The sequence below is a fragment of the Trachypithecus francoisi genome, unplaced genomic scaffold, assembly GCF_009764315.1.
Source record: "Trachypithecus francoisi isolate TF-2019V2 unplaced genomic scaffold, Tfra_2.0 Lachesis_group13, whole genome shotgun sequence".
Lineage (NCBI taxonomy): Eukaryota > Metazoa > Chordata > Mammalia > Primates > Cercopithecidae > Trachypithecus > Trachypithecus francoisi.
In genome coordinates this window covers 77,958,618-77,983,779 of record NW_022681458.1, presented here as the reverse complement: position 1 = coordinate 77,983,779, position 25,162 = coordinate 77,958,618, and the positions used below count along the sequence as shown (strand labels likewise).

The 25,162-nt window shown below is 37.6% G+C and overlaps 1 protein-coding gene across 5 annotated transcripts in view; it reads right to left on the bottom strand.

Annotated features, from left to right (window-relative positions):
* GRB14 (growth factor receptor bound protein 14) overlaps positions 1–25,162 on the bottom strand; it is a 131,859-nt gene that overhangs the window by 1,907 nt on the left and 104,790 nt on the right. For 2 of the 5 annotated variants that reach the window (XM_033231282.1, XM_033231285.1), the window contains 6 exons: positions 14,420–14,530; positions 14,134–14,229; positions 7,588–7,668; positions 2,710–2,826; positions 2,547–2,619; positions 2,344–2,431 (listed from right to left, as the gene is read on the bottom strand). In XM_033231282.1, the coding sequence (XP_033087173.1) occupies positions 2,344–2,431; positions 2,547–2,619; positions 2,710–2,826; positions 7,588–7,668; positions 14,134–14,229; positions 14,420–14,530 (566 nt within the window). Of the gene's footprint in view, positions 1–2,343; positions 2,432–2,546; positions 2,620–2,703; positions 2,827–7,587; positions 7,669–14,133; positions 14,230–14,419; positions 14,531–25,162 lie in introns of all 5 variants that reach the window. The other 3 variants (XM_033231281.1, XM_033231284.1, XM_033231283.1) reach the window with 2 other exon arrangements.

The following is a 25,162-nucleotide window of genomic DNA, read 5'->3' as shown; positions in this document are numbered from 1 at the left end:
GGCAATCAATATGGTATAACATAATCTGTGCTATAAAGCTGACATTGGTGCTAATGTAATTTTAATAGGCTAAATACATGACCCATTTGTCAGATTGTTTGATCACAATAAACAATACACTGTTATGTCTGCATCAACAATTGGTGCTACATTCTCTTTGCACTGGGAAACTGGGTATTCACATGCAACTATTTTGCCTAAAGATTAAGGCATTTGCATATTGTTATTTTACCTTCTGGGTCATGTTAAGCTTTGAAAGAAGGTAAGAATTTAGAATGAATTTTTTTTTCTTTTGAAACAGGGTCTCAGTCTGTCGCCCAGGCTGGAATGCTCTCGGCTCACTGCAATCTCCGCCTCCTGGGTTCAAGCAATTCTCCCACCTCAGCCTCCCAGGTAGCTGGGACTACAGGCACATGCCACCATGCCCAGCTAATTTGTGCATTTTTAGCAGAGACGGGGTTTCACCATATTGGCCGGGCTGGTTTCAAACTCCAGACCTCAAGTGATCCACCTGCCTCAGCCTCCCAGAGTGCTGGGATTACAGGCATGAGCCACCACACCTGGCCTGAAATTTTATTTTATTACAACCCCCTCTTCTATACTGGATACCCTTTCTTTTGATTCTGGTTTTAACTGTTACATACACAATAGCAAGAAAGAAATGAATATATTGTTTTTAAAAAATCTTGAAATTATTTATCAAATATTTAAAAAAAATACTCTAAGTAAAAAAAAAAAAAAAAAAAACCATCCGATCAACACATACTTTAACCTTGAAGAATGCAGCAGAAAAGCCTCTATAATGTCAGGCTAGAAAAACAAGACATGACCTCTAATGGCCTAAGAGAAAAATACTGCCAGAAGTAGATTCTTACTTACTGGCAGTGCAATGCAAAACCAGTTTTGTATTAATTGTTGGTAAACACACTGTGTAAATGATCCCCACTGGTGAATCCAATACGAATCTCACTGTGCCTGGGCCAAGAGGCAGCCAAATTTAAAGCATCACAGATGTCTGACGAGGTTATCCATTTCATTTGCACTGTGTGAGATTCCGACATTACATCACTGGGAAATGGGACAAAGGGGCGTTTCACTGGGAAATCAAGCTGTAAGTCTCTTCCCAGTCTCAAGTAGATCACCACTACCACCTAGTGGATCACTTGGCACCATCACACCTCACCAAAAGAATACCAAAAATATTAAAAATAAAATATTATCATTTTTATACGATCATTTCATTCACTTTATAAATACTGGGCTCAGAAATAAAGAAAATTATAATCCTTCAAAACATTTTAATAATTCTTTGTGACTCATTTATTTTCTTGGTTTCATCAGATTGTAATTCTACTGATTGTTCAAATTTATATCCAAAAAGACTGCACTCCATGCAAAGAAACATATTAAAATATCTTATTTACAGTCTGGGGAAATGCTGACTTGCTATTAATAATCTTCCATGTGAAGAAGCATTTTTATCCAAATTTCAGTATTAAATCACCTTGAAACCTTGTCATTATCTGAAGTCAACTTTTGAAGATAAAAGATTCCATCACCACTTGTTTAAATTGATAATGATTTCACTTCTCATCTAAACCACAATACAACCTCCCTCATTTGTACTGCATTTGGAAAGGGAATTCAGCCAGTATTATAGAAAATATCTGAAACATCGAGTAATTTGAGAAAAATAAAATTCTTCACATTATAAACCTTTCATAATACATTTTATATTTCTCTTTTGAATTCCATGGTACCCCACTAAAAGACAACATGAGAAACAGTTGAAAGCTACTCTTTTCACAGGTTTATATTACTTTAAGATGTTAAAATGTAGAGAAAGGACAATAGGGATGTAAACAGAAAAAAAATAGGTGTTCAAAACACATACGAAACAGTTTTTTACTTAATACACATTGTATCATGCCTAAAAATATACAACAGGTGACATAATGTCACAATATAAACCATACTTTGAAATCATAATTACATGTTCAAATCAAAATATTGACACTTAAAAACAAGTTCATTTTCCCCCCATCAATTGATATCTGAGATGCTAGAATCAGCACATAATGGGTAACATTAGTGATCGCTGGTTAAGAACAAGATATTCTATTCTGTTATATTCATTTCTATAAAAATACCAGGCACACACTATGTACCAGGTATAATACAGATACTGTTAGAATACAATGACAACCTCATTTACAGAACAATGTCACTTCTGTTTTATGATAAGCCCAAATCAAGAACCCTTTGTGGCTGTGGAATAAATAATTACTGCTTATAGGAGAAATCCAAATCACAAGTACTCAAAATTAAAAATACCAAACGTACCCATCCACAAGTCCTTGCTGAATAATCAATCGCTGAGCCTCATCTCTAGAAATTTTGTGGTGAAACCATGGCTGGGACCGGTGGATAGCTAAAGAAATAAGATGGATGAATGCAAAGCTTTGTTTGAGATGACTGCAATCTCATTACATGTCCTTTCCACGTCTATCCGTCTACTCAGTGGCAATGACTATGAACAGACATACCCATGTTTGTGGCAGAGCTCTGAGAAGAGGCAGTGGGGCTACCGTGAGTGCCCAGGCGTAAACATCCTTTTTTCTGAGCAAGGAAGGGGAAAACAGAGCTCAAGTTTTTTGGTGAAACAAACTGAAATCATAAATATTTTGAAGAACATGAAGCTACTTGTACCCTCCAAGCGAGTCCCTCTTCAACTGCAACGGAAAGGGCTTCGGTGGGATTTTCTATAACTCTGCTTTTCTGGCCTGAGAAGTCCATTGCTACCAGGGAATTCTCTGATATACTTCTCTGGAAAAAAGAAACACATTTGAATCATGAAAATATGATTTGAAAGTTATCTTTCAAAGAAATAGAAAGTGCTTGTCAATTTTAGTGTTTTTCTCTCAGTGTTTTTCTGGCAGTACATTTCCATTCTAGAAGGCGGTGCCCAAAGTGGCTAGCAGAAAATTTAAAGTGAAAATACATATTCAAGATACAATGGCGCTATAAAATATTTTTGTTAAATAAGCTAAATGGTAATTTGTTAAGGTAACTGAAGAGTTGAATAAACAGACTAAAAGCTTTTAAGGTATGTCTTCCTTCTAAAACAAACTTATCTTTTCATATTCTCTAGTAAAAAGGGAACTTCCATTTAGGAAGGAATAGCTCTTCCTATGGTTAAAAAGATACATTGTTTCTGAATTGATCTCTCCATTAAGCTTTGAGATCCATCAGTCATCAATTAAATGTCAAATCCATCTACTTATGAAGCAACTAGTTTTTAAGATTCAAGATGCATGAAAGTTACAACTTAGATTGACATACATCTCTTGAGAAATAATACTAATATTTTTAATGAGTTTTATTATGGAGCAAACTAGAATACGTATTTTAAAAGTTTATCACATCAACTTTCATCTTGCTTAGAAAATAAAATTTAGAGAAAGAATAATCCCGATAATTCCATAATCTTAAAATTTCCATGATTTAACATATGAACACATTTTCATCTTGTGAGAATACACTTGGCCACATGCAGGCGCAAAAATAGCCTGAATATAAACTCATAGAAGGCAACGTTAAAGAACTTAGTTTAAATAAGTGATAAAGTCATTGTCTTTGCTAATTACTTCTTGTATTTATATTCTTTGAGTTGAAAGTAAAATATGCAAAACCTGGATCTTATTTTCCTTCTTTGTTTGGGGCTCTACTTTACAATCATCTTTTAACAAGTATGCCATCCCACAGGTCATGAATCTTAAGAAAGACCATTGTCAAAATCCCTAGTCAAGAATCCCACTCAGTGCATACAACATCAAGAAGGAATTAAAATTCTCCAAAAGAAAAAAATTTAAAGACACCCATGGAAAATAACAGTTATTTTCTACTAATTAATAGAAGAGCAAAACCCAAAGTAGAGTTATAATAGTAAACTACTAGCCAGACTGCATCTGGGGCCCCCTGGCTTAAAAACATTTTATCTCTCTTTATGTGGATTCCGCTATACCTGGCTTGGTTACATAGACTATAGTCAAATGTGGGCTTCAAACAAAACCTTATCCACAAAAAACATTAGGACTCCTTTATCACTGCATCACATATTCCACTTTATTAGCATTCGTAATTTTCTCTTCAAACTATGCTGTAGTGGTCTACAATCTTATTATGGTTCATCTGTATTTCTAGAGATCTGGCATGCAATCTTTCATTTGTTATAGGAGCCTTTCTAACTGACAGCTGCTCTTTCCACACAGATGCTGTCTCTGTAATCTCTATTTGCTGTCACACCTTAGTTTGCCCTTCTCACCCCGTGAGCTTCTGTGCAGGTCTGCAGACCAGTCGGATATACTTGTGCTTTGCTGACATTAATGAAAAGCATCCACCTGCCCAAACTGCAGAGTAAGTTTCCTCAATCATAACAGCTTTATGCTTATAATATCTCTCCCTTTACATGTCAAGGTAGGTTCTGTAATCTCAACTCCCTGGCAACATAAAAATACCATTATATTAATAAAAAAATAAACATAATCAGTTGTCCTATTTTTCTCTCTCTAGTATAGCAGGCCAGGAAATAAAACAAGATCCTGTGTTCCCTATTTACTTGACATACATAAGAAGACGACACTACAAATAAGGAACGTTATCATTTGCTACATTAACTAGATTAAGGGAAAACACAGGACTAAAGCAAATGTTTTCTACTGAATGGCAGGTAGTGGATGAAAAATTAATAGTTTATCATTGGCGGACAAAGAAATGGAAGTAAAGCAGAGTCTGACAAACTCAAAAGGTCATTTTCAGCTCAGTTTCTTTCACATAGAAAAGCAATGTTGATAACATTCAGAGTTGGTTATATTTCTCCAACACTTGTCCCCTTTTCTAGCTCTTCCTTCTTAGGAGATGAACAGGGCAGGCCCTAAAGATGGGGTCCATGATTTTAATGGCATGACTTTCATTTTAAGAAAAAAAAAAAATAGGTCTGGGTATACCCTGGATTATCCAGCCCACACTTTGAGATCACATCTACTCATTCTTAGTGAGGCTGCACATAAAATAGTTTTTCAGGCAGTTTGGCTAGGTGACAACCAGTATCATCCCATTTGAAGGATTTAGATAAACCTACAGTGCCACCATTAGCAACAAGGCACAAAATTTCTTCAGATATTATTCTCTCATTTGCTTTATACAAAGCTACAGACATCAGAAATGCAATGGTTTCTAGATTATACAACCATCACCCTCATTTTACACTGCAGGATACCAGTGACTTGACCAAAGTCACACAGGCAGCTTATGGTAAAAGCAGTAACAGATATGTCTGGTGTAGGGTTCTTTTACGTTCCATAGAGTGGGAAATACAGTGAAGAAATTGCATTTTAGAATGTTTATCTTCAGGTCAAAAGTGAAGAATAAAAAGAGCTTGAGTAGACTCGCCTTCCCCAAACCTCCATCCCCTCACTCTGGCCAGGGCAATATTGATAAATGTTCCTTTAAATGAATCTTTTGTTTTCCCTAAAAAGGACCAAATATATTTGGTTTCCTGAAATGTCTGCTGCTGACTGATTTTCACTTCAAAGGCTGATAGGGTGGCTGTTACATGCTACATATAGCTAAGACGTTCATTACGGTTTGAGTTTTTTTCTCATTTCCTTTCTCAAAATGTATACCTGGAAAAGTAAGGAAAAGAAAGAAAAGAATATTGCTCCTTTAAAAATATAACTAAAGTTTTACACTAAAATGTATAGTAAAAACTTAAGTGTTAATCGCTGAAAATAGTGCCTGGATGAAAAGCAACAAAGGCTAGTAAAGATTACTGGCATCTTTTAGGTCCCTGATTCTTCCCAAATAATCTGGAAAAGTGAGATTTTATACAGACACCAAAGTCAACACAACTACTTCCCAAAACTTCTAAGTTTCCTTCATGTAAATTAATAATATTAAAGATGTAATGCTCACATACTACTGTATCTGATTATGACAACTGCCAGACAGGATAGGTCTTTACCACACGGGCACCTGCATCCTACAACCACTATTCCCAACCAAACTCACTCAAGGAGTATCTCTTCCTTTACCTGGCGCTGAACAAGGAAAGTCACACTAATTAAACCGTCATCCACATCTTGATCAACAGCAGCATCACTTTCAATGGAAAAAGGCAAGGGTAATACCACACATGTATGCTGAAGGTGATGAGAATACAAAGAACTTCCTTTATAACCATGTTTCCTATGGTTAAGAGGACACTAAACAATAATTGCCTCCAAATATTTGGCTGCTATTAACATGTTCATCATAATAACTTCGGACTCTAAAAGAAATTTGGAGGACTTTAGGAAAGGATTAATATAATAAAATTCATTATTATTCTTATATACATATGAAATGAAAGATAAAAGTAAGCTGAGAAAATGTAAAAATATTCATCTTAACATGATTGCTTTTATAAAAATTCACTGTGTTCCTTAGTTTCTTATTTTAGAACTTAAAAATAATACCACACAAAGATGAAAAGTTATTCTTCCATAACTTAAAGCGATGCAACTAGAAAATTGGGGTTCTTTTTCTATATAGTCTATCAGGTTTCATAATCAACATTATTTCATGCTTCATTCCTAGAACTGAGCATTTCATCTACTATATTACACATGGGGTAAATGCACCTTCCCTGGTCACATCCATGAAGAGCATATTTTTAACCTAAGTGAAAATGTAGATTTTAAAAAAATGCACATTAACTGATTTGTAACACATGTGCATACATCGGAATTCCTAATATACTCTATCTTAAGGAGTGCAGCAAAAATAGCAGAACATAAATCTTAAGTTCAGAAATGCATTTCTTATGTTAATGCACACGAAATTAAAATTAGATCCTAAAGAAGGAAAAAGATGTGCCTGTGTGTGTCTGCAAATAAATATCCAAGTTACATTTAGTATAAGTCTGAAAAGCAGTGCTAGAGTTAATGTAACACACGACCTATATTTTGGCTTGCGGTTTTTGGGTTTCCTGGAAAGCAGTCTGCTTTTAAAGGACCTGGAACTTAAAAAAATTACTGTTAGAAAGCCAAAATGCAAAAGAGCTCACATGTGTATACTGTAGCTTTTAAAATTCCAAATCACTGGCATCTTTATACTACATTGTGACAATCCCAGAATCAGTATTAAAATAAAAAATGAAACCACAATCAAAACCAATAATTAACAAAACATAATCTAAAATGCCAAGGAATATGTTCTGTAAATTATATTTTTAAGATCTAATCTTCAAATGTTGTAATGACAGAGAAAGACACATAATTCTTTCAAATATTTAAAACTTTAACATATACTGTTATATGTTTTATTAAATACTTTATGTATTATGATATGATTTTATCACATAGGTTGCAAGCAAATAAAATCCAAGAATAAAAAATTCAATGTAACATTATACTAGAATGGTGCCAAAGAATTACTTAATCAACAGAAAGTAATGTAAATTATTATAAAATATTGTTATGTAGTGTAATTTAAGTGAATATAATGCAAATGTAAAATAAAATACAGGCTCAAGAATTTGGTCCTTACCATAGGTGATATGCTCTGTGAACTGCAGCCACTTCTACCTTGATATGGATGCATATAATTCTGGTACAGCTGCATGCCATACTGCAGAATAAATAAATAAAACACATTCCCACCACTTTTACTAATCTGATAATCTATGAAAATCAACACTTTCATCAATTATACAATATAAATATAAAAAGAATTAAAGCAAACAAGTAAAGCAACCAAAATTTTGAAAGATAAACTTTTAGTGCCCTGCAATAATACATTTAAAAAGACAATTGAAGTCTTTTACTTAGACCTACAACTTAAAAGTCCAGCTCATCTGTACAGAGTTCTGGAGCTGACATTTCTACTCATTATTCTTAGCAACAAATTGTACCACAACTATCTGGAGTAGTACACTGCCTCATGATAAAAAAAAAAAACTCACTTGGGAAGGGTGATGTGCTTTCTGGTACAAAGATTCCAAAAACTTCACACGCATGCTAAGCAACACTGTGCCAAATTCATTGTACCTCTCTGACGAATGACTAATGATTTACTTTCCCTCTTTGGTAAATCCATAAACATGGCCCTATGTTGAAAATTATCGACAATATAGCATCCTCATATCAAAACTATTAATACCATTATTAATGTTTTACTTCAAATTCAGGGAAACCAAAATAGTGGGGAATCAAGCTGATTTCAAACAAAAGGTTTCAAGGTCCAATGTAAGTGGCAGAAGATAAGAATTTCAGTGTCTTCACTTTCAGGAGGCAGCATCACATGGATTGAGCTGGCAGGACAGAATTGGAAAACAGGTCTGGATTATAACTGGATTATTAGTTTGAAAAACAGTAAGAATGCCAACTGCCAAGACCAAACTTGTCCTGGAGTTTTCCACATCTGAATTTGGAAGCTAATCTCCAAATTCAGGTTTAAGTCACTTTGTGAAAAAAAAAAAAAAAAAAGAAAGAAAAGAAACAGAAAACAATGGAATAAACAGCCTTTTTTCCCCTATATTCTGCAATTCTGTCCATTTCATAGAGCCATAATGAACTTAAAAGTTAGGTTCTATATGAAAGAGATTAAATAGACACCATGGAAGCAAATCTTACCCGAAGGATAAATTCTATTTAAACATTCCAACAGAGCCGTTTTTCTACTAAAGACTATATCCTTAAAAGCAATTTTAGCACAATGGATATATTTGGTAATTAGGCAAAAAAAAAAAAAAAAAAAATCAGAGGGGGTCTAGAGGAGTCACTGTTTTCAAGATTTTGCTTTTAACATGAAGGCAAACCCACACTCATTTAAAATTCTCTGTGTTGACTTCTTATCCAATTATTCCCCAACTTCTAAAAATTATTTTTTAATTTAAGGTTTGATTGACATTAATGGGACCTAATGAAATTTATTTCAAATCAACTCTAAGCCTACAATAGCTTTAAAAAGAAGGCAGAGGAGCTTAATTCCTAGTCAAATTCATTTTGGAGAATATATAATAACCTCAAACCAACATTTTCACAAGAAACATGCTGCCTGGCCACCTTTTATTTATCTGCATTGAAAAGCCTGCTACCTACTAATAAGTCTGTTTTCTTCAAAGATGTATTGTCCCTGGTACCTGCAGTGTTAGGTAGTTGCCTCTGTGCTGCTGGAGGTCTTTAGTAGGCATTTAACTCTGGACAAGAGGTAGGGCGGGGGTCACCTTAACATTTCCCCATCCTATGGCGGGGCAGATAGGGGACCAAAATATGTTAGGGAGGACCTAGCAGAGTTCTCATTGAAAGGGAAGGAAAAGAGACAACATGTAACTAGCACATTACACATAAGAAAATCTCCCATTGTCTAAGTCTCAGATATTCTATAATTCTATGTGTAATTAGAATTTATCCAAAGAGAAAAAGAGAGTCTCCATCTGATCCATATGAAGACTTAACGTACATATAAAAGAAAAGGACATAAGAATAAAACAAGTGGCCAAATTCTTGGTGGGAGGTTGTATCTAACAAGTGGTGTGTGATGAAAAAAGAGGGCACTCCCAGTTCAGCCAAGATAATATCTCCTTGTTCATCCCCACTAAGTACAATGGTAAACTCTGGAAATAACACAGTAGACAACACAAGAAAACAAAGTACATGTTGGAGACACTTCTACCATCTGGTAAGCCCAGCTGCACCAGCCAGGGGGATCCAACAGGAGGAGCCCTGCTGACAAGAAATTGCCAGGGAAGCCAACTCACTCCACCATTAGAATGCCACAGGTGTGTCTGTGTTGTAAGACCTGGAGTAAGCCCTGGATTCCTGTGATCTGGATATTTTATAGTGTAAAAGAGATCATATCATCTCTTTCCTGTTTGGGTTCTCATAGATTCCACATAAGGGACCTCAAAGATGCCTCCTCCCTCTTCAGTCTCACCTGGAAAAGCTTCGTCATTATTGAAATGAACAGGAAACACGGATGTGGTAGGTGGAATAATGGTCCCCCAAAGATGTCCACATCCTAATTTCCAGAGCCTATATTAAGCTACATGGGAAAAGGGAATTAAGGTTGTCAATCAGCTGATTGTGAGGTGGGGTGATGATCCTGGATTATCTATGTGGGCCCAGTGTAATCAAAAGGGGCCTTAATAAGTGGAAGGGAGAGGCAGAAGAGGCAGAACCAGGGAGATGGCAGTGTGAGAAATACTTGGTGTTACAGTGTTGGCTTTGAAGACATTGAAAGGGCCCCCAGACAAGAAGTCTGGGCAGATTTTAAAGGCTGCCAAAAAACAAGGTAACTGGATTCTCCTCTAGAGCCTTCAGTAAGAAATGCAGCTCTGCCAACACCTTGATTTAATCCAGCAAGACTCATTTCAGGCTTCTGAACTAAAGAACAATAAATTTATGTTGCTTTAAGTCACTACCCTGGTGGTAATTTGTTACAGCAGTTATAGAAAACCAACACAATGAAGCATCTTTCAACTGGGAATCTGTGATTGAAAGATGCCTTAAGAACAATAAGGTGAGAAAAAATAGTGAGAAGGGAACATTCTTCCAGGAACTAAGCATCATGGAAACGGAAGAATTAAAGAAAGTTTTTAGTGTATTTCATCCATTTTTAGATGTGCATTTCAAAATTTAACATCTATAAATTTAACTGCATCCTATAATCTATAACATCTTATATTCACTATGGACCTAGTGATTTGTCATTGCCTGATACCTTTGGTGGGATTAAGAAATCACCAGCATCAAAACTTACACACGCAATATTAGTGGAACACAGCCCCATGCCATATCCTATGGAAAATACAGGTATCTGTGACTCTGAGATGAAAATGATTCAGAAAAGCCAGGCTTAGAATACGAAGAAGTTTTAAAGATACCTCAATTAATGCATTCTACTTATACATTTTATTTTATATTTATGTGTGTATATACTTAATGCACATATATGTGTATGTGTAAAATACACTTATGTCTGTGTGTGTGTGTATATATATATCTGAGTGTGTGCAAACAAAAGTGATTAAATTACAAAATCTAGGTTTAAATAAACCTAACATAACTATCTCAATAAATAAAACAAAAAATATAAGTGATATGAAAGCATCATGTCATTATTTTATTGGCATCATTTTTTTTCCTTCTAATGCTAATAAAAATACTGATGTATCCTGGTAAAAACCAATAGTTTCTCAGATTAAGTGAAATGTTGATTAAACGAAGTAGGCTTACCACCTGCTTCTGTATTGGGTGTCAAACTTTAAGCCCAAGGGAGGAAGAGAGGAAGATGAGTTAACAAGGTTGAAGAACATCCCCCTTGCAGCCTAGCCTGATTTCCAGTTTTGAAAACAAAGAAAACCAAAAACCACAAGGTAATTTTCTCTACCATAACTCTTGATGGAGTAGAGCCTTCCAAAGAGTACCAGCCTCTTTATCTGTAAAATTGGACGGCTGGACAAAGTTAGTAGTTCTTATTCAGAATCCCTAAGGATGGGGCGGGGACCACATGTAAATTCAGAAAGCTTCTCAGGTGATTTTAACAGCAGAATATTTGAAAAACAAGCAAACTTCTCATAAAGAAGTAAACATGGTGGCTATCTGCCAAAACAGCAAAAGAATGTAAATTTCACAGTTAAACAAAAAGCTTCATTTAAATGACTTTTTAAAACTTTCTTCCAATATCACTTCACATCCACTAGAATGACCATAATTAACAAGAACAGGAACCAAAAAAAGTAAATAACAAGCACTGACAAATATATGAAGAAATTGGAACTCTCATGCATTACTGGTAGGAATGCAAAATGTTTCAGCCACTGTGGAAAAACATTTTGGCAATTTCTCAAAAAACTAAACATAGAATTACCACATAATCAGCAATTTCATTACTACATGTATTCCCCCAAAATTGAAAACCTGTACTCAAACAAATACATACACACATATTCATAGCAGCACTATTCACAATAGTCAAAGGTAGAAACAACCTAAATGTCCATCAGTGAAAAAATGGATAGACAGTGTTTATCCAACATATAGATAGATATAGAGGGCTATGCATACAATGGAATAGTACACGGCCATAAAAAGGAATAAAGCACTAACATATGCTTCAACGTTGGTGAAACACAAAACATTATGCTAAGTAAAAGTCAGAAACAGAAGGTCACATACTGTATGATTCCATTTATATGAAATACCTACAATAGGTAAATCTACACAGACAGAGGCAAACTAGTGATTGATAGGGTCTGGGAGTAACACTTAATGGGTATGGAGTTTGCTTTTGAGGTGATTAAAATGTTTTGGAACTGAATGCACTAAATGCCAATGAATTATTCACATTAACAATAGTTTGATTAATTTTATATTTTGTGAATTTTACCTCAATTTAAAAATTGTAAGAACACAAAATAAAACTTTCTTCTAAACCTGGTATGATAATAATTCTGATTATGACATTCTGTCCTTCTTTACCCTGATCTCTCTTAAGTCGGATGCTAGGAAAAAGTCAACAGAGAGCAGAAAAGGTAAAAATGGCAAAGGCAGAAGAAAAAAAGTACACCTGGAAAATATGCAAACTACAAATCAATTGAAAAGTTTACTGCATCCGCTTCTTCAGGGTAAATGAAATGGGGGAACCTAAGGACTTCACAATGCTCCAGCTGCTCTGATTTTCATTTCTAACTATATTGAAAAGCTAGTTTTAGTACACTCATTGTTAATAATCTAAATCTTCCTGTAGTAAGAAAAGGATTACATATACATAACACACATGTAAAATGCATAATCATTATATTGGCAAATTATATTAGTGCCTAGGCATAAATTATAAAGAGTACCTTAGAAAATGTTAAATGCTCTTATTTTAAACCAAAAATTTAGTAATAACGATAAATTATGTATTTTGTTGGCTTCAGCAGCAGCAATACTAACTAATGTGGACAGGCACATTGCTTGGATTGTATCTTTTCAACAACAACAACAACAAAATTTTGTAATTTCCTCCCTAACTGTGATACCAAATCAGTATCTTTAAAAGGAACTCATTGGCTGGGCACGGTGGCTCAAGCCTGTAATCCCAGCACTTTGGGAGGCTGAGACGGGCAGATCACGAGGTCAGGAGTTCGAGACCATCCTGGCTAACACGGTGAAACCCCGTCTCTACTAAAAAATACAAAAAGCTAGCCGGGCGAGGTGGCTGGTGCCTGTAGTCCCAGCTACTCGGGAGGCTGAGGCAGGAGAATGGCGTCAACCCGGGAGGCGGAGCTTGCAGTGAGCTGAGATCCGGCCACTGCACTCCAGCCTGGGCGACAGAGCGAGACTACGTCTCAAAAAAAAAAAAAAAAAAAAAAAAACAAAGAAACAAATAAAAGGAAATCGTTGATAATTGTTATAAGTATACATTTTAAGTTTTGCTCAATTTACTGGCAAACAGTTTTTGAAAATAAATGTGCATTCTATACATTCTGGAAGAAATCAGTTCTGCTTTTATTTCCTATGAGCGTCTACCTTTAGAATATTGTTACTCATTTCAAAATCGCTCAGCAGCAACAAATAATTATGCTTACGGAAGTTGTAATTTCTACTTAGCACAAGAGTAGATGTTTAAAAAATATATTCATAGTAAAATTGTACAGTAATTTCAGTCATGCTTATTAAACTAGAAAGCAATTTATAAAACACAAATCAAACACAAAACAGTTACATTAAATATCACAAGGGTGGGCACGTTTTAAAATACACTTTACCTTGGATTGTTGACAACATTTTAAGAATGCAGACTTAGTCTTGTATAGGAGACATTTCATTCAGTTATACTGGCTATGTAATACCTTCACAAAAGTAAAAATCAGAACATTTCTAGAAATGGAATACTTCACACACAAAAGAGAAATGTATTAGGTTATCCAATTCTACTCCAAAATGTTTACCATTTAGAATTTTAAAAATATACACATTTGGTGGTTATTTTTCTTCTTTCTCATGTAGCCACCCAGTGAGACTTCATGTTCTGAATTACAGATATTTTCTAACTTTTATGGTACTCACAGCATTTAATAGAAATTCATGCCTCCGGCAAGATTACCTTAAGCAATCTAATCGCGGTCACCCAGCACGTCCTACTCTGCTCTTCTTCTGCACAGAGCATTTTCAGGTCTCGGGGCCCTCCCGCTTTGTTAGGCTAGAAGGCCACAGCACATTGTTTATCGTTAATGCATATCTTGAAGTAACACCTGTTGAAATAAAAGTCACTAAAATTCTCCTATATATAAGAGAAAGCTGTCTCTTTTCAAAAGAAATTAAAAGAAACTCAAGCTTACCTAAAAGGCTGAGGCTTGCTTTATTCATCTATCAAAATATTAAGCCTGTACCTTAAAGCAGAATCCATAGTTAGTCGGTGCTCCATGTTTTTTTTTGCCTGCCAGTGACACATAAATATCACTATTGCCAAATTCGCTGAAAAACTGCAAATGCCGCGGTTCCTTAAAAAAAAAAAAAAAGTATTGAAATGGATACATATTTTTGCATTATCTTTTTTGTTTGTTTATATTATATAATTGATACCTTGGGCAAAAACTTATGACTAGCAGAAGCTCAGTATGATGTCACAAAAATAAAAGGAGAAAAAGAAATCTAAGTTACTATATCTTTAATTAACCAGGAGCTGGATACAATTTTATTTAATTTGAGAAGTGAAAATTTTGTGTATAATTTAACTTCCAATAATATAAATAAAGTCCTGTTTTAAACTTCCGATTCTCTTTAACCACCATTTCAAGGAATCTGAGAGAGAAAAAAGTTAGCAAAGATTGGCTTTTGGAAATGTATTCCTCATCCAGCTTTCAAATAAGGGTAGCTCAACAAAGGGGAGAATGTTGGTTTGAGCTTCCATAGCCATTAGAGAAGATAAAAGAGAACAAGACAATGATTCCTGCTTCATTCACACACAGTCATCCCTCACATTTGTGTACAGCGGAACACACCACAGGAAGCAGCGACTGCAGGAATCTCTAACTTTACAAAAGGAAAGAAAGAAAGTCTGTACAGATAGAAGAGTTCAGGGAAATTAGCTGGCAGAGGAATGTTTCTGATTTTCAACACAAAGTGGAATCATGAACAGCTATTTCTTCTCTGGGAAATCCATGAGATTTAAAACTGGTCATGGGAAATCACTAGGTCATATTACTCTGTGATAGGTTAATAACTTGGAGAAGTGCTTAATTCTGAGGTTGAATGTATAATCAAAACTGACCAGAATGCATTTGTTCTCTAAAACCTTGCTGCTAGGAGTGTGGTCTCAGACCAGCAGCATCAGTATCACCTGGGAGGTTGTTAGAAATGCAAACTTTCAGGGCTCATTCCAGACCTCCTGAATCAGTATTTGCATTTTAACAAGATCCCAGGTGATTCATAAGCACTAAAATTTGAGAAGCAGCGGAAAAAAAAAAAAAAAAGAAAAAGCACCCCACAGAAGAACACTGAGCAAAACAGGCAACCCCACTCAAATCCAAAAACCAAAAGAACCTTTCATTGTCATTTACCGGTGTTACTCCACCTCTGATAACTGGGAGACCAAGAGTTTCTCTGTACGTTACTATTCTTAAGCATTTTAATCTAACGAATAACTGTAGTTTCTAACACCATTGGAGAATAAGACAGGAAAGAAAATTGTTTTAAAAAGACCCCGAATAGGACCCTTGGTAAAAGGTAGGAGGAAGGAGAAAGGTACACTTATTTCTATGGCTTTAAAAATCTTATTCCTTGATAGAAACTAATTTGCTGGCAAAAATGTTTGATATCTATGAAGATGGAATAAAACCATCCCTGTCCACTGATGCTGTAGAAGTCAATATAGTTCAGTCATTCAAAGGAGAGTAAAAGGTAGCTGGAGAAACACTGGAAGGCAATAAGATTATGATGAGTTTTTTTCTCTTGATTTATTTTTGTTTCACCACTGCAGACATGCTAAGGCTTACTGGCACTACAAGGCTATGAAGTCGAATTGGCATGGTTGGCAAAATATAAGAATGTGTACATTTGTACATCTCCCCATGTGTACGGACATAGGGAGGTGGAGAGAAGGGTACTTCGAGATTTCTCTGTAAATATATTCCTGACCACATTTTTAAGGCTTGCAGCAGTGGTCAACTAAATTTAGAACTAAAACCAATCAAGACCTCCTCAGAGAAAAGGATAGGAAATGGTCTCTTTGCCAGGTAGAAATGCCATATATGACATTAGGAGGGACAGAGCAAGATGGCTGAACAGAAGGCTCTATCTATCCTCCCCGCAGCAGGAACACCAAATTTAACATCTACACCAAAAAAAAAAACAAAAGCACCTTCCGAAGAACCAAATCAGATGAGCACTCACAGTACCTGGTTTTAGAGGGGAGCCCACTACCATGAAGGTTGAGTCTCAGTCCTGGTGCATTCACCCAAGATGACTGGAGAGCCCTTAGGCCTTAAGTGAACATCAGCAGTCCCCAGCAGTACTCCCTGCGGCCTTCGTATCACTGAAAGAGGCACTGAAGGAGGTAGTAAAGACCGTCTTAAATTGTCAGCACCTCCCCTCTCCTGTTCCTCAGCAGGAGAAAGAATCTGTGTACTTGGGAGAGGGCGAGCTCAGTAACTGTGAGACTTTGCATTGAATTCGGTGCTGCCCTGTCACAGTGGAAAGCAAAACTAGACTGAACCCAGCTGACACCTACCCATAGAGGGAGGATTTAGACCAGCCCTAACCAGAGGGGAACTGCCCATCCCACCAGTTAGAACTCGAGTTCTGGCAAGCCTCCCAACTGGGGACTAAACTACTCTGTGGCCCTAAATAGACATGAAAGGCAGTCTAGGCTGCAAGGACTGCAACTCCTAGGCAAGTCCTAGTGATGAGCTGGGCTTGGAAGCCATGCACTTGGAGGGCACACAAGCTAGTGAGTAACAGCTGGGGTGGCTACAGGAGTCCTTGTACTACCCTTCCCACAACCCCAGGCAGCACAGCTCGTGGCTCCGAAAAGAGATCCCTTCCTTCCACTTGAGAGGAGAGGGAAGAGTAAAGAGGATTCTGTCTTACATCTTGGATACCAGCTTAACCACAGTAGGACAGGGCACCAGTCAGAGTTGTGAGGCCCCCATTCAGAAAGTAGCTCCCAGATGACATTGTTATACACACCCTGAGCCAAAAGGGAACCCACTGCCTTGAAGGGAAAGACCTAGTCCTGGCAGGATCTATCACCTGCTGACTAAGAGATCTTGGGCCCTGAATAACCTGCAGTGATACCCAGGTAGTAATCCATGGGACTTGGATGAGACCCAAAGATATATCCTAAGATATGCTGGCTTCAGGTGAAACCCAGCACATTTCCAGTTGTGGTGACTATGGTGAGAGATTCCTTCTGCTTGAGAAAAACGGAGGGAAAAATAAAGGAGACTTTGTCTTGTATGTTCGATTCCAGCTCGGCCACAGATGGGTAGAGCACTGGGATGGTTCTGAGGGCTCCCAGTTCTGGGCCTCAGCTCTTGGATGATATTTCTGAACATGTTCTGAATCAGAGGGGAGTCTACTACCATGAAGGGTGAGTCCCAGACCCGGTGGCGTTCACCACAAGATGACTGAAGAGCCCTTGGGCCTCAGATGAACATCAGCAGTCCCTAGCAGTACCCCCTGGGGACTTGTAGTAATAGTGACCATAGGGTGAGGCTCCTCTGCCAGTGAAAAGTGAGGGGAAGAGTGGGAAGGACTGCGTCTCGTGGTTTGAGTGCCAGCTAAGCCACAGTAGAATGGAACAGGTAGATTTCCAAGGTTTTTTGTTTGTTTGTTTGTTTGTTTTTATTTTTTGAGACAGAGTTTTGCTCTTGTTGTCACCCAGGTTGCAGTGCAGTGGCACAATCCTGGCTCACTGCAACCTCCGCCTCCCAGGTTTAAGTGATTCTCCTGCCTCAGCCTCCCAAGTAGCTGGGATTACAGGCTTGTGCCACCACACCTGGCTAATTTTTGTATTTTTAATAAAGATGGGGATTCACCATGTTGGCCAGGCTGGTCTCTAACTCCTGACCTCAGTAATCCACCCGCCTAGCCTCCCAAAGTGCTGTAATTACAGGTGTGAGCCACCACACCTGGCTGATTTCCAAGGTTTTTGGCTATAGTCCCTGGCTCCCAGATGGCATCTTGAGACCAACCCAGGGACTAGGGGAACTTGCTGCCCTGAGGGAAGGACACAAGCCTTGCAGGCTTCACTACGTGCTGACTGTAGAGATCCAGGGCCTTGAACAAACATAGAAGGTAGCCAGGTAGTGGCTCATGAAGCATTATACCACAAGGAAATACATGCACACACATAAGACCCACACACAAGAACAGCAACAAAGGAAAACTGTGTATGAGGGAAAGAAGGAAGCTATACAAGAACAGCTAGGGGAAAATATGGGAAAAAGTCAAGTATAACTATTTTCCAGCTCCATATCTCCTATTAAGACCATTACGCAAACATCTGGTCTCCATCATTAGCTGTTTTGAGCATTGCCATTTGTTGGCTTCATCCTCAGTAAAACATATCCAGAACTGAGATTGCTATTTGTCTTCTAAGAGAGTTACCTTCTAGCAAATATGCTATTCCTGTTTATTTTTATTTTCTATTTCTCAATTTTCTTTTATCTTTAAGAACATTTTTAACTGCTTCCTCTTCTTTGATAGCAATCGGCCACACAAATCTGGCCTTTTGCCATTTAATCTTGTGGCCATTCTTTTATTCTGCCCTCTACTGCTTGTCCTAGGTTAGACCCCATCGCTTCCACCTGGATTAATGAAATGATCATCTAATTAGCATCTGTGTCTATAATCAATTCCCTCTCTCTCTACTTCTCTCTCTCTCTCTTTCCCTTCCACTTCTCCCTCTCTGCCTCCTTTGCCTTCTTCCCTTCAATCTCTTTTTCTCTCTTTCAATCTCTCTCTTCTTGATCTTTTAAGCTCCCTGTGACCAAACTAATCTCAAGTTTGGTAATTTCACTCCCTTTTTCAAACATTTCAATGGCTTTCTGTAATGGGTTGAATAGTAACCCCCCCAAAAAATATATACCCATGCCCTAATGCCAGGAAATTGTAAATGTAACCTTAATTCAGAAAAAGGGTCACTGAAGATATAATTAAGTTAAGGATCTTGAGATGAGATTATTCTAGATTATCCAGGTGGGCCCAAAATCCAATGACATGTGTTGTTATAAGAGACATACAGAGAGGAAGGGAGAAGGCCATGTGAATACAAAGGCAGAGACTGGAATAAATCAAGCCATGGGGCATCTGAAGTCATAACTAGCCAAGACAGAAAATCCTAACAAAAATGCAAAAGATCACATAACAAGAATGGAAAAGAAGTAGTCAAATAAATAATGGATGTACATTTCTACTATGAAAAAAAGATGAGTTTTCAGATTGAATGTGTGTGCTAAGAATCAAGCAAGATTTAGCAGACTATATTTCAACACACCTAGTAATATAGCAGGGAAATTACTGCACGCCAATGTTTATAAGAATGTTTGAAAAATTGCTAGAGAAAAAAGACAGTTTAACCCATAAAGAAGCAATGGTGCTTTCACTGACAACTATAGATGCATGAAAATAGAATAACAATAACCACCCATAAAAACTCTCAAAAGAATTTTTACTTGAAAGACATCAATGCATTGCATAAAATGTCAACACTTACATGCCAAAGACTATATAATATAATGGACATAGAGTAGACACAGAAAACAGACAGAACTGTAGAATACATATGTATGTTTAAGTGATAATGTATGTGCATATGAACTTCTGCACATGTATATCTGCGTAACCATTACATAGGTAAACACATAAGTATGTAGATAAATATATCTATTCATCCCTGATGACAGCATCATAACTTCCTCTAGGAATTTACAATATATGTAAGGGAAAAAAATAACACACACAAAATAAAGAGAAGTAAAGGAACAGGAGGCAGGATTAACTTGCAGCTCCCACTCTGGTGGGCAGAACAGCATGAGGAGACTCACACTGTGAACTTTTGCTCCAAGAACTACCACAGGAACATACAAGGAAAGCCAAGAGAATCCACAGACCCTTTGAAGGAAATGGATTGCTGCTGCAGGGCCCCCAGAAGACAGCCAAAAAACTGTGAGTACCCAAACTGTGAAAAGGGGGATCAAGCACCCCTGAACACACACCCTCACTGGGGAACCTGAAGGTCCAGATCACAGGAGAAGGATGTGACCTTACCTACAGCTGAGACAAATTCAGAGTTGAGCGAAATACAGGGTGGAAAAAGCAGCAGGAAAAGCCTGTGGGCACTCTTGGTCCCCGGGGAAGCCTTTTCTGACTGTCTCACAGGGGTCCCTGGGAAGGGCTGCCAGAGGAACTTGGAAAAGACCACAGAAAGAAGGAAACTTCCAGCTGAACTTTGTAACAATTTCAACTGACTCAATGTTTCCTAGACAGAACCTGGGTGAGGGGGTGAATGAGGAGTGCAAACACAGTACAGAAGCCGTGGCAGGCCGGGAAGTGCAAAACCTGAAAGCCTTGCTTGCTTTCTCAGTTGGGAGCTGGTAGCCTGGGGCAAGTTCTCAGCCCTGTTCACCTGCTGCCTGGAAAAATACTCAGTGCTGTTGGTGGGGCATGGTGGGAGCTAACCTGAACTTCTGGGCTGCACAGGAGCTGGGGGAGGCCTGTAACTGCCAGTTTTCCACCACTTCTCTGGTGACCTACTGTATGATGCAGGAGAGGCAGCCATAATTCCCCTGGGAATGTAACTCCATTGGCCTGAGAACCACACCTCCATCCCCTACAGCAGCCTCAGCAAGCCCTGCCCAAGGAGAGTCTGAGCTCAGACATGCCTAACCCTGCCCCACCTGATGGTCTCTCTCTACCTGCCCTGGTAGCCAAAGACAAAGGACATAATCTTTTGGGAGCTCCAGGGCACCATCCACCACGTGATCCTCCCTGTACTACTGCAGCTGATATGCTCTTGACAGCACCAACTCTGGGTTGGAGGCCAACCCACACAAAACTAGCACAATAAACAAAATTACAACTAAGGACCCTCACAGAGTCCACTTCACTCCCCTGCCACCTTCACTGGAGCAGGTGCTGGTATCCATGGCTGAGAGACCTGTGTTCACATCACAGAACTCTCTGCAGACACTCCAGTACCAGCCCAAGGCCCGGTAGCTCCAGTGGGTGGCTAGATCCAAAAGAGAAGTAACAATCACTGCAGTTTGGCTCTCAGGAAGCCACATCCCTAGGGGAAGAGGGAGAGCACCCCATTAAGGGAGCACCCCGTGGGACAAAAGAATCTGAACAGCAGCACTTCAGCCCCAAATCTTCCTTCTGACATAGCATACCCAAATGAGAAGGAACCAGAAAAACAATATTGGTAATATGACAAAACAAGGTTATTGCATACCCCTAAAAGATCACACTCGCTCACCAGCAATGGATCCAAACCAATAAGAAACCTCTGAATTGTCAGAAAAAGAATTTAGAAGACTGATTATTAAGCTCATCATGAAGGCACCAGAGAAAGGTGAAGTTCAACTTAGTGGAAAAAAAAAATGATACAAGATATGAAGGGAAAAATCTTCAGTGAAATAAATAGCATGAATGAAAAACAATCACAATTTTTCAAAATAAAGAACACACTAAGAGAAATGCAAAATGCTCTGGAAAGTCTCAACAATAGAATCAAACGAGTAGAAGAAAGAACTTCAGAGCTCAAAGTCAAGGCTTTCAACTTAGTCCAACAAAGACAAAAAAAAAAAAAAGAATTTAAAAGATGAACAAAGCCTCCAAGAAGTTTGGGATTATGTTAAATGACCAAACCTAAGAACTGGTATTCCCAAGGAAGAAAAGAGATCTAAAAGTTTGGAAAACATATTTGAGGGAATCATCAAAGAAAACTTCCCCAGCCTGCTATAGATCTAGACATCCAAATACAAGAAACTCAAAGAACACCTGGGAAATTAATCACAAAAATCATCACCTAGGGAAATAGTCATCAGGTTATCCAAAGCCAAGTCAAAGGAAAAAAATCTTAAGAGCTGTGAGGCAAAAGCATCAGGTAACCTATAAAAGAAAACCTACCATGATGGTGTGCACCTGTAATCCCAGCTACTTGAGAGGCTAAGGCAGGAGAATCACTTGAACCTGGGAGGCGGAGGTTGCAGCGAGCCAAGATCACGCCACTGCACTTTAGCCTGGCAACAGGGCGAGACTCAAAGAAAAAGGAAAAAAAAGAGAAAACCTACCAGATTAATAGCAGATTTCTCAGCAGAAATATGACAGGCTAGAAGGGATTGGGGCCCTATCTTTAGTCTCCTTAAACAAAATAATTATCAGCCAAAAATTTTGTATCCAGTGAAACTAAGCAGTCTTTTCCAGACAAACAAATGCTGAAAAAAATTCTCCACTACCAGGCCAGGACTACAAGAGCTGCTAAAAGGAGCTCTAAATCTTGAAACAAATCCTCAAAATACACCAAAATAGAACCTCTTTAAAGAATAAATCTCAGTATTTTGGGAGGCCAAGGTGGGTGGATCACTTGAGGGCAGAATTTCGAGACCAGCCTGGCTAACATGGTGAAACCCTGTCTGTACTAAAAATACATAAATTAGCCTGGCATGGTGGTCCTTGCCTGTAATCCCAGCTACTTGGGAGGCTGAGGCAGAAGAATCACTTGAACCTGGGAGACGGAGGTTGCGTGAGCCAAGATGGTGCCCCTACCCTCCAGCCTGGGTGACAGAGCAAGACTCCATCTGTATTAGTCTGTTTTCATGCTGCTGATAAAGACATACTTTATCAGCATGAGACTGGGAAATTTATAAAAGAAAAAGGTTTAATGGATTCACAGTTCCTCATGGCTGGGGAGGCCTCACAATCACAGCAGAAGGTAAAAGGCACATCTCGCATGGCAGTAGACAAGAAAACTTGTGAAGGGAAACTCCCCTTTATAAAACCATCAGATCTTGTGAGATTTATTCACTACCACAAGAATAGCATGGGAATGACCTGCTCTCATGATTCAGTTATCTCACACCGGGTCCCACACACAGCACGTGGGAATTATGACAGTACAATTCAAGACAAGATTTGGGTGGGGACACAGCTAAACCATATCACCATCTTACAAAAAAAGAATAAACCTCACAGCTCACAAGACCTATAAAACAAAAACACAATGAAAAAAGAAACAAGGTATTCAGGCAACAAATAGCACAATGAATAGAATAATAGCTCAGTACCTCACATCTCAATACTAACATTGACTGTAAATGGCCTAAATCTTCCACTTAAAAGATACAGAATGGAAGAATAAATAAGAATTCACCAACCAAGTATCTGCTGTCTTCAAGAGACTCATGTAACATATAAGAACTTACATAAACTTAAGGTAAAGGGGTGGAAAAAACATTCCATGCAAACGGACACCAAAAGAGAGCAGGAATAGCTATTCTTATGTCAGACAAAACAGACTTTAAAGCAACAGCAGTTACATTATATAATGATAAAGGGAATTGTCCAGTAGGAAAAAATCACAATCCTAAATATATATATGCACCTAATCCTGGAGCTCCCAAATCTATAAAACAATTTCCATCAGACATAAAGAAATGAGATAGACAGCAACACAATAATAGTGGGGAGTTTTAATACTCCACTAACAGCACTAGGCAGGTCATTAAGACAGAAGGTCAACAAAGAAACAATGGATTAAACTATACCTTAAAACAAATGAACTTAACAGATACTTACTGAACATTCTATCCAACAACTATATTCTATATATTCTAATATATGAATAGAATATACATTCTATATATTCTATATATATTCTATATATACAGAATAACTATATATCCTAATACATGAATAGAATATATATTCTATTCATCAGCACACAGAACATTCTCCAAGATAGACCATATGATATACCACAAAACAAGTCTCAATAAAATTTTTAAAATTTAAATTATTTCAAGTACTCTCTCAGAACACAGCGTAATAAATTGGAAATCACCAAAAGGAAACCTCAAAATCATGCAAATACATGGAAATTAAATAACCTGCTCCTGAATGATTGTTAGGTCAACAATGAAATCAAGATAGAAATTAAAAAATTCTTTCAACTGAACAATGATAGTGACACAACCTATCAAAACATCTGGGATACAGGAGAGGCAGTGCTAAGAGGAAAGTTCATAGCCTTAAATGCCTACATCAAAAAGTCTACAAGAGCACAAATAGGCAACCTAAGGTCACACCTCAAGGAACTAGAGAAACAAGAACAAACCAAACCCAAACTCAGCAGAAGAAAAGAAATAACAAAGATCAGAGCAGAATTAAATACAATTGAAACAAATACAATACAAAAGATAAATGAAATGAAAAGCTGTTTCTTTGTAAAGATAAGTAAAATTGATAAACCATTAACCAAGATTAACCAAGAAGAGAGAAGATCCAAATAAGGTCAATTAGAAATGAAACAGAGATATTACAACCAATACCAGAGAAATACAAAAGATCATTCAAGGCTACTATGAACACCTTTATGCACATAAACTAGAAAACCTAGAGAAGATGGATAAATTTCTGGAAAGATAACCCTCCTAGATAAAACCAGGAAGACATAGAAACTCTGAACAGACCAATTACAAGCAGTGAGATTGAAATTGTAATAAAAGAAATTACCAACAAAAAAAAGTCCAGGACCAGATGGATTCACAGTTAAATTCTATCAGACATTCAAAGAATAATTGGTACCAATCCTATTGACACTATTGCACAAGACAGAGAAAGAGGAAATCACCCCTATATCATTCTATGAAGCCAGTATAACCCTAATACCAAAACCAGGAAAGGACATAACAAGAAAAGAAAACTACAGACCAATATCCCTGATGAACATAGATGTAAAAATCCTTAACAAAATACTAGCCAACTGAATCCAACGGCATATTGAAAAGATAATCCACCATGATGATGTGGGTTATATATCAGAGATGGAGGGATAATTTAACAAATGCAAGTCAATAAATGTGATACACCACATAAACAGAATTTAGAACAAAAATCACATGATCATCTCA